The 10,792-nt window shown below is 43.7% G+C and overlaps 1 protein-coding gene across 2 annotated transcripts in view; it reads right to left on the bottom strand.

Annotated features, from left to right (window-relative positions):
* Nucleotides 1-1,907, bottom strand: part of ADAMTS19 (ADAM metallopeptidase with thrombospondin type 1 motif 19) — a 241,310-nt gene extending 239,403 nt beyond the window's left edge. The window contains exons 1-2 of one of the 2 annotated variants that reach the window (XM_058737110.1): nt 1,685-1,907; nt 399-1,057 (exon numbers count right to left, since the gene is read on the bottom strand). In XM_058737110.1, the coding sequence (XP_058593093.1) occupies nt 399-1,057; nt 1,685-1,757 (732 nt within the window). In that variant the 5' untranslated portion in view covers nt 1,758-1,907. The remainder of the gene's footprint in view (nt 1-398; nt 1,058-1,684) is intronic. The other variant, XM_058737119.1, reaches the window with a different exon arrangement.
* Nucleotides 1,908-10,792: the final 8,885 nt, after the last annotated feature.

Below are 10,792 nucleotides of genomic sequence, written 5' to 3' on the forward strand. Positions count from 1 at the left end.
ATGCGGAACTGGTGGTGGGGTGGGAGGGGGCAAACATGGAGAAGATTCCACAGTGAGCAGACTGGTTGTCTTCCAAACTCCTAAAAGAAGCCACGTGGTGGGCTTATTTTGGAAAACACAAAGCAGCAAAAACAGCAGGAAGAGTTACCCCGAGGCAGTTTGATACCACGTTCGGAAGAAACGTGTAACCATATAGGAGAAGGCTGTTAATGCATCCCATTAGCCTTCCGATTCACTGAATGCCTTGGAGATGTTCAGCGGGAGGTAAATGGAAGGCACTACTGCGTGGTGCAGACTACGGTGAATGAAGTTCAGGGTGCATGCAAACCAGCCCGGTCTCTAAGGGGAGAGGGAGGAGTGGCGGGAAAGTGGAAATCTGAGGAAGGAAGAGCGCTTACCAGGCCACCTCCACAGGTGCTGAAAGAGGCCAGCGAGCCAGGGTGCTGCAGCACCGCCCCGGTGTAGAAGCAAGAGGCGTCGGGCGGCGCCGGAGGGCGCCGGGCCGCTGCTGCCAGCGTCGGGACGGGGCCCGGACTCGGCCGCTGCTCCACCGCGAACCGCGGCGCCAGGAAGCGGCCATCTCTCCGGAGCAGCAGGTACAGGTCCCGGGAGAAGGCCGGGATCCGCAGCAGTACCTCGTCACCGTCCGCCTCGCCTTCCTGGGCCGGGGGAGGAGACGGGGGTGGCTGTGGGGGCGGCGGCTGCCACGAGGCCGGGGCGCCCGGGGACAGGGCGGCAGCCCCGCCGGATCCCCGCGGCAGCTCCTGCGATTCGAACTCCTCGTCGTCCTCGCCCGCTGGCGGCGACGGCGGCCGAGGTCGGGGCCGGGGTGCGGACTGGCCCTCGGCGGGCTCGCCCGGCGGCGCCGGGGCCACCGAGCGCACCTCGCGGGAGCTGCCGGCTGCCTGAGTTCGGGCGCCTCCGCCGACCCCAGCGCCGCGCACCCAGCCCGGGTCCGCGCTGCCCCCGCTGCCGCCCGCCGCATCCACCGGCTCCCGGCGCCAGAGTGCAGGAAACACGACTTCCCACTCCTCGCGGTCAGGGGTGAACTGCAGCCCTGCGGGCGGGGCAGACAGAGAAGTGCGGGGCTTAAAGTGCCGCGGTTCCAGTAGCACAAGCATTCCCAGGCTCACACTCGGTTCAGACACAAGGCTCTCTCGTGTTAATGCGCCGGAGACCACCCGTCTAGCCCCTGAAACTCTTGCAACCCCTGAAGCCTTGCGATCAGATTACAAACCCCGGCATTTTCAAAATAAAAGTACGATTATATGGGGGGAGGGGTGACGGAGTGGGGCAGCAAAGTTTGGTGACAGCACTTGGTTGTTGAAGGTAACCCAGTGCAAAGACTCCAACACAGATAAATTATTTTCTTAAGTGTATGTCAGAGCAAAGCGTCGCTATCAATTTCTGTATTTCCCCATTTTCCTCTAGGTGCTGTAATCGTACCTTTGCAAAGATTTCTCCTCTCATTAGAGGAAGGCTGACCATGCCAGGATGTTTAAAATGAGGTCGAGAAGTGCACTTCGCTCGCGAGCGTGACTCTCATCTGCACCCGCACGCTTTTTATTGCTACCCACTGAGCCCTGCCCGCCGCGCACCGGCTGCACCAGCCCTGCCCGCCCGTGCGTTCTCGGTTTCCGCCGGGGAAGTTGGAAAGCAAGCCCAAAGTCTCGGGAGAACTTACCTGAAACGATCCCATTCGACAAGACCCCCAGCTGGTAAAGGAGGCAGCAGCAGCAGATGTGAGTAAGGCGCATCTCGCGGCTCTTTCCGGGACCGCGCTCCCGCGGCCGCGGCTCCTTGCCCCGCGCGCGCCTCCTTGCGCGATCCACCGCGGGCGCCGCCGCCTCCCCGGAGCGCAAGGAGGCCGGGCGGCGAGTTTGCCCGGGCCCTTTGTCTGCCGGGGGTGGGAGGGGGGTGCTGTGTGACTCCGAGAGGCTGCCCGAGCCCGGGCGGGGGGGGGGGGGGGGGGGGGGGGGGAGGAGCGGGGGCAGGCAGCGCCGCGGCCCCGCAGCGCTTTGGCTCCCTGGCGAATTAGGTGATGAGTCTATTTTCTGTGTTCTGGACGCTGCGAGAGTTTCCGGAGCCCCACAGGATAGACCCACAGTCAGGAGCGAGCCGGCCGGCGCAAGGCTGGCAGGGCTGCCTCAGGACAGGCGGAGGACTGCCCCGCGCGGGCAGGAGCGCCGTGGTGTCGGAGCCGTGGCTCGCCGCCTGCACCCGCGCGGAACTGCCAGGGGCTGGTGCCGCAGTCCCAGCAACCTGGCGTGTGCCTCGCTCCGCGCGCGCGGGCCGCGAGCTCTTACCCCGAGAGGCGCGGGAGGGAATTTGTGGCGGGACGAGGAGGAGACGCGACTCGCGAGGTGGGTGTGGAGGAGAAAAAAGTCAAGCAGACCTGACACGAAAAAGGGAGCACGGGGTGCCCGCCCGGAGTGACTTTGCGGGACAAAGGTCCCAGAACACCACACACGTGCTGACACACCCAGTTGGGGTGGGGACCCAAATTCCCTCACCTGACTTCTGATTGGCCACTCCGACAGGCCGATTTGCATTCTCGCTCAGCACCCACTCCCACCCTCACCCCCCCGCTGAGGTGTGTGCAGGTAGAAGTGCCTTTCCAGTCCATCCCACCGCCTAGTGCCGCCCCCCACCCCATCCTCACGTCACACAAAGCAAAACTTACTGCAGGCTTGAGCACAAAGCTGTGGCCCGCTTTCCAAAGACCTTTGATTTTTCTATCCATCTTTGTCTGTAGGAATTTTCTAAGGCTGCAGTTAATGTAATTCGTCATGGAGCGTGCTTCAAAGGTTCCCGGGACAGTAGACACCCTGACATTTCAGAGCCCCTTATCCCACCTTATCTTTCCGGCTTCCCATTCATCATTGCTATCAATTTTCCTCCCCTCCCCTTCTCTTGCTCACACACACACACACACACACACACACACACTCACTCACACACACACACTCTCCCTCCCCCTCTCTCTCCTAAAACAAGGGTGGGATTAAAGGGACTGACATTAATATTGTATGCTAAAGATCACAGATAAAGTGAGATTATTTTGTCTCTTACCCTTTTGTACATTAAAAAATATATCGTTTTGTTATTTCTGTCTTTGAGGGGAAATTTAACCTTAAATATGCTTGTTTCCTTTGTTACAGATCTACATGGTACCCAGTCCCTTTTCCACACCTCTTCCTTGGCCACATCAAACCTTTCACATCAGTCTCAAGGGTGATTGATCTAACCGGCCATATGCATCCTCTGGACGAGGCCAGTCACCTAGAAATGAGTTAATGCAAATCAGTTTTGTTTTTTTTTTTTTTAAATTCCAGCAGGAGATTGGTTCCCCACTTCCTTTGTTATTTTACCTTCCGTTCTCCGTGTCAGAGGTGACTACTATGCCTTTAAGGGAGGCAGACTATCTTATTTCAAAGGAAAGCCATTGTTTGAATAAGCTGAGTCTTAGAATACTTTCTTTGAGTTGTCCTGAGTTTAAAAACAAATACGAAGACACTCTAGGTGTGTTTGTCAAAAGTTCTCTGCCTCCAAACCTTGTCTTATAAAATCTCAAAAACCAGAGTAACTAGGGTGGGTGTGGATTTCTAGACATTCGAGAAATATCTGGGTTACTTAGAAATCTACACACCCCTTTTTATGGGACTCAATTATACAGACTTAAAACTGGGCAAGAAATCAAAGGCAGTTTATTTTTAACAAATAGAATGAGTTATTAAGACAGAAGCTAGTTTTAATGAAACATCTCCACTAGGATATAGGTCTTAAATGTCTCATCTAATTTGAACAACAATGGCAACAAAAATATGAGAGTAAAATTGCAGAAGGAATGCATATTAAATTGTCTGTATTTACCGGCATACATTTGTGATTCTTTAAAAATGATTAAATTAAATATACTCAGAAGCACAGGTCACCAATATAAGTTCCTTTCTCTGTCCTTTTTTGTCCCTACTGACACATGATCCCTGATTGTCATGGAAAGGTTTGCCTAACTCCCCTCTAGCTATAATCTTTCTCCCATTTGAAATACTGTTATAATTTATTTGTATGTTTTCTAAGGCTTTTATAAATCATTTGGTTTGTGTACATTATGTACATATTTCTTCTTCTAGACTCTTTTTTTTTTTGGAAAGTTAGGATTTCTTTTACATATCTTTTTAAAATTTTTAAAAAGATTTTATTTTTAAGTAATCTCTATACCCAACATCGGGCTTGAACTCACAACCCAGACATCAAGAGTTGCATGCTCTACTGACTGAGCCAGCCAGGCACCCCTCTTTTTTTTTTTTTTTTTTTTTTTTTTTTTTTTTTTTAATTTTTTTTTTTCAACGTTTTTAATTTATTTTTGGGACAGAGAGAGACAGAGCATGAACGGGGGAGGGGCAGAGAGAAAGGGAGACACAGAATCGGAAACAGGCTCCAGGCTCCGAGCCATCAGCCCAGATCCTGACGCGGGGCTCGAACTCACGGACCGCGAGATCGTGACCTGGCTGAAGTCGGACGCTTAACCGACTGCGCCACCCAGGCGCCCCAAGGCACCCCTCTTTTGTAGATCTTTTTTTTTTTTTTCAGAACACACTGCCTAGTTCAATGATTTACTCTGAATAGGTGTAGAAATTCTAAGGAGATTCTCTACGATCATTTAGAAGATGAGAGAAATTGATTTCTGTAGGGGATTTTATTCCAATTTCTTAATCCAGAATTACAATACTAACTCTGTTAGTGATCACCCACTATCAGCATGATTTATCTGACTTACAGAGAGAACAAGCCTAACAGAAAAAGAACTTGTAGGAAGTTTTTGTGCTCTAGCTAAAGAGACTTAGATGTGCAAAGAACATCATTTCAGAACATCAGTTAAAGTGGGTTTGAGTGTGTATGTATGTATGTGAAAGAAAGAACTAGCCTGATTTGGGATTGAGTAAATTGTGCACAGTGAAATAAAGGAAAAAAGGCAGGACTGTGACATGTGTGTGTGTGTGTTACTAACCTCAGAGAGAAGAAAAGAGCAGCTGGGAAAAATATGTTGGTTAAGACAGGTCACTACATATGTCACCAGATGGTAGCTAGCATCAACCAAGCTCAGCTTTTGTGGGGTGGAGGTAAGTGACAAAGCATCATAGTAAGTGGAACCAACTGTTCTTATACACAAGGTGCTCACATGTTGCATTTTATAAACCATGCTTCTCTACATAGAAAGTTGGCTTTGATGCCTTCAGCCCTTCCTCATTCTTTCGACTCACTGGCCCTAAGCCTCTCCCAACTTAAAGCTAATCTTAAATCCTTTCCCCTCCACAACACCTTAAAATATTAGAAAAAACAAGAACCCGTTCACTGAGTTCCCTGAAGAGGCTTCGGCACCAGAAGGAGAAATCCAAACAGAGCCATGAAGATGAGCTGAGTAGAGAAGATACAGCAAGATGACTAGAATTTAGAGACCAGAGTACCAGAGCTACATATTGAGTATAATAGTTTTCTACTGAGACATAAACTCAGCAGTTTAAAACAATAAACATTTATTATCTCACTCTGTTTCTGAGGATCAGGAATCTAGGAGTAGCTCACCTGGATAATTCTGGCTCAGGGTCTCTCACAAGACTGCAGTCAAACTCTTGGCCAGAACTATAGTTTCTTAAGACTTAACGGGACATAGAGGTTCTGTTTTCAAAATCACATGGTTTTTGGCTGGAAACTTGCCACCTGGACCTCTCCACTGGCCGCGCATTGCATGTGTTCTCTGGGAATAAGTGATTCAAGAGAGAGAGAGTGCACCCACAGTGGAAAGTTGGTCTTTTTATAAAAAGACCCCATCTTGAAAATGGCATACCATTACTTCTGCCATATTCTATTCATAAGAAGCAAATCACTAAGTCCCAGCCCACAGTGAAATGGAGAGCACTCAAAGAATGTATGGGCATATTTTAAAAACCATCGGGGGTGGGGAAGAGCCTGGGTGGCTCAGTCAGTCGAGTGGCTGACTTTGGTTCAGGTCAGGATCTCAAAGTCACTGAGGTGGAGCCCTGTGTCGGGCTCTGTGCTGACAGCTCAGAGCCTGGAGCCTGCTTTGGATTCTGTGTCTCCCTCTCTCTCTCTCTCTCTCTCTCTCTCTGCCCCTTCCCCACTTGTGCACTAGCTCTTGCTCTCTCTCTCTCTCCCCCTCAAAAATAAACATTAAATGTTTTTAATATTAAAAAATTTAAAAAACATCAGAGGGCATTTATGCCCCCTGACCATAAATTATTTGCATTCCTTCCATGTGCAGAATGCGCTCATCCCTTCCCAAGGCCCTCAAAAGGCTGATCCTATGAAAGCAGCCCCTCAATGTTCAGAATCTCTCTCTGTAAATCACATCAGGTGTGCTTGAATGTTTTCAGCATTGTTCATTAGGTAGAGCTCCTTGAATTTAGTCTTTCTTCTTCTACAGACTTGTGACACTATAGGAACAGTATATTTGCCACCCATACATCCAACATACTGTGGTGAGACAGGCAGGGACAGCTGCCATAGACGTTTCTGTTTACAAGGGAGGAAAAGAGGAAGCACAAAGGAGACACTGGCTCAGGCACAAAGGGACCACTGGTCCACAGCAATTCTGAAATCTAATTGGGAAAATGTTTAAAGTTCCTTGATTATGTCTCAAGGTCTGAGAATAATTCTCCATGGTGCTGTGTCTTCTCCCTGGGAACTGGTTTCTGCTCTGAGTCACCCTCCCATTTTCATGAGAGACGGGATGTGTTTACAAACAAATCATTTTCTCAGATGACTTCCTAACAGTAGAACTTACACATCCAGCAACTCCCTATCATTTTATGTGGTCTCTACCCATTTTGGTCCCAAAATATTTACCCACATTTAACTGTTTTTCAAACTTTGAGAGTCTTTTGTGAATCTTCATGGGTTTCACTTTTTATCCATGAGACAAAAGCCACCCCCTCAAATCTCTTTAAGATAAACCCTTCCCTACCTTGGGTTTCCGAGGAGATGCATGTTTGTACACTTGTTAGAATTCCTAGTGTTCCACTGAAAGGATCCTGGGGAAACAACTTAAAACACTTTAGAGGACCTTCACTCTGACAGAAAGAGGCTCTGAATGTCCATGTGCAATCATGATGAGCTCTTAACAAGGGATTTTACAGTCACACCTTTGACTTCATCATTACGCCATGCTTTCCTGAAAGCAATTTCTTCTTAAGTTTAGCATTATTTTCCAAATAAAGAAGTGGAAAGGTCCAAAGCCATCAAGTCCTGGCTACTTTATGTGAACAGCCTCCTTTAGTCACTCTCCCTCCTTTCACATTTTCTGTAAGCAGGAAGAAACCACATGGCAACTTCCAAAATTTTTGGAAATTTCCTCCTCAGCTTGATGAACCAATACATTAGGCCCATTTTCTATAACAGACAAGAGTCTTGATAAATGTAATGCCAATGTGTTATAAGGATTCTTTCCTTTAGTTACAATAATATTCACCTCATTTTCCTAAAACCTCTTAGCTTTAGCCTAACCCAAGATCATATGGCTTAAACTAAAAGCCTTTTTAAGGGATTAAAGAAATTAAATTTATAGTTTAAAAACTTCAAAAAAGAAATCTCTATCTCCATACACGATCAGTGGTCACTAAACATTTATTTTTAAAGTAACACCAATGCTACATCATCTTTCTCAGAAAAAGGAACTTTGCATCTCAATTTATGAAGCTGGCATTACCTTCATATGAAATCCAGAGAAAGCCAGTACAGAAGTGAAAATACAGGTTAATATCTCTCATCAATATAGATATAAAATTAACAAATTTAATTCAGCAATATATCAACAGAATAATGTAATATGGCCAGTGAGATGTATATAAGGAATGCAAGGCTGGTTCAGCATTCCAGAACAATCAATGTAATCCATGAAAACAACAGGCTAAAGAAGAAAATCATACAACCATACCAAACGAAGTGGAAAGAGCATTTAACAAATTTCAATATCTGTTTATGATTAACACTCTCAGCAACTTGAAATAGGAACAGAAGGGAAATTCTTTAACTGGATAAAGAATATCTATTTTTAAAAACTATAGCTAAGAATGAAAGGCAAATGCTATCCTTCTAAAATTGAGACCTAGGCATGGGTGTCCACACTCACCACTCCTATTCAGAACAGTTTATTGGAAATCTGAGCCAGTGCAATAAAGCCTTCAAAGGAGATAAAAGTAATATAAATTGGAAAAAGATAAATAAAACTGTCCCTCTTTGCCAATGACATGATTGCCTATGTAGATAATTCTCAAAACAAATGCAAAACAATTCCTAGAGTAATGAGCAAGTTCATAGAATACAAGGTTAACACCAAAAATCAAACATATTTCTATATACCACCGATGAACAAATGGCAACTAAAGTTAAGATTCAGTATCATTTACATTCACTCCTAGTGAAATGTTTAGGTATAAGTCTAATTAAATATCTATAGGATCTATATGTTGAAGACCACAAGACAATAAAAATTAAAGACCTAAGTAAATGAAAAGATACAGTGAGATATAAGAATAAGCGTATTAAAGATGACAAGTCTGCCCAAACATTCGTTTTGTTTATAGCAATTCTTATCAACATCCAAAAATTATTGTGTATATATAGACAAATTTATTTTTTTAATATACCTGGAAACAAAAGAAACTAAAATAGTGGGGGAAAATTGACAATGGATAATAAAGTCTGAGGTCTCAATACCACCTAAAATTAAGGTTTAATCCATAGCTACAATAACCAAGGTATTGTGGTATTCCATAGATCAATGGAACAGAATAGAGCCCAGAAATATATTCTATGCAAGTATAGTTAACTGATTTTTGTAAGATGAAAAAGTAATTCAATGGAGAAAGGATATTTTTTTTCAACAAATGGGATTGGAACAACTGGACACCATGGACAAAAAAGAAAAAAAACACAACTTGAACCTCATATCAAAATTAACTCAAAATGGATCATAGATTGAAATATAAAACGTAAGACTGCAAAACATGAAACTTCTTGAAAAAAATATGAAACAAAATTGGTGGTCATTGTAACGTAGGGTTAAACAAAGAGTTCTTAGACATGTTTTTTAGAAAAGAACAAAGAGTTATTTTCCAGAAACAAAATAATAATAAAAAAGTATTAAAAATGATAGATTGGACTCCAGTTAAGAGCTTTTCTTTTTTTCTGAAAAAGACTGTGTTGAGAGAATGTAAAAATGGGCCTGGGATAAGATATTTGAAAACCACATATATGACAAAGGTCTTAAATTCAGAATATTTTAAAAAATCTTTGAATTCACTGCTACCAAAACAAATAATCCAACTAGAAAATGGGGGAAAGACTTGAAAAGTCAGTACATGCAGAACCAAGAAGCACATGAAAATGTATCAAACCTCATTAATTGGTAGAGAACTGCACATTAGAACCATGATTAAATATCATTAGATGCCAGTTAGAATGCTAACATACAAAATACTGACAATATTCCAAGCACTGACAAGGATGTGGAGTCAACTGGAATTCTCATACATTAAATAAACTATTAAATACTATTAATACAAAGGTATTATGCTGAATGAAAGTCAATCTCAGAAGACTATAAGCTCTTTTATTCCATTTCCATGCTGTTTTTGAAATGACAAAATTATAATGATGGAAAACATCAGTTGCTTCCTGGGATTAGATTTTGGAGGAGTGTGTATGTATATAAATCGCAAAAGGAAATTTCACTGTGATAATGAAATAGTTATGTAGCTTAATCATAGCTGTGATTATACAAATCAATAATACATGATAATATTTCATAGCAACATAACACACAGCTGGTGAAATCCAAGTTAAGGCCTGTGGTTAACTCAATAATATTGTATCCATATCAATTTCCTTGTTTTGATAATGTGCTATGGTTATATAAGACATTATCATTGATGGAAACTGGATAAAGGCTGTATAGGAACTATTTGTATTATATTTACAAATTTGTGAGTACAAAATTATTTCAAATAAAACCTGAAGTACAGCTTCTTCAAGGTACTTTAAGCTTTCACTAATACCCTCCTTAATGGTCACCACCCAGCTTCAAGCCACACTCACAATTTAAGTTACTGTTGTTACAGAAATACTTTAAGGTCCCAGAATATGTGTTATTTCTGTTGTTACAGAAATACTTTAAGGTAGCAAAATATGTATTAGTTATTTATTGCTACATAAGAAATTACTCAAAAACTTTGCATCATAAAAAAAAATAAATAAACATTTGCTGACACAGTCTCTTAGTGTTTAGAATTCAGGGATGGCTTATCTGAATAGTTGTGGCTTAAGATTTTGTACAATGTTGCAACTCAGCTGGTACCCAGAGCTGATAACTTGATTGTACAGTACAGTCGCTGATAACTTGATTGGCCGAAAGACTCTGGCTTCCTTTGGAGCAGCTCTTTGAGAAGAACCAAAAGAGTGCACTCAATAAAGAAGCCACACAGTGTTTTAATAACCTAACCATGGGAGTGATAACCCATCACTTCTGTGACAGTCTATTTGTCAGACATGAGTCACTAAGTTTAACAACTCAAAGGGAATTGTTATTCCACAATTTGATGGAAGGAAAATTAAAGAATTTGTGGATGTATTCTTAAAACTACCACAGAGAGTGAACTCTGGATGTTTGCTGAGAAAACTTTGAAGTAATTGTCTGTGTTCTGATTTGTGCATGATATGAAGAAAATACCAACAGTCTGGGTGAGGCGGGGGGGGCGGGGAGGGGAAGCAGAGA

Source organism: Neofelis nebulosa, chromosome 1 (assembly GCF_028018385.1).
Source record: "Neofelis nebulosa isolate mNeoNeb1 chromosome 1, mNeoNeb1.pri, whole genome shotgun sequence".
In the NCBI taxonomy this organism is placed as follows: Eukaryota; Metazoa; Chordata; class Mammalia; order Carnivora; family Felidae; genus Neofelis; species Neofelis nebulosa.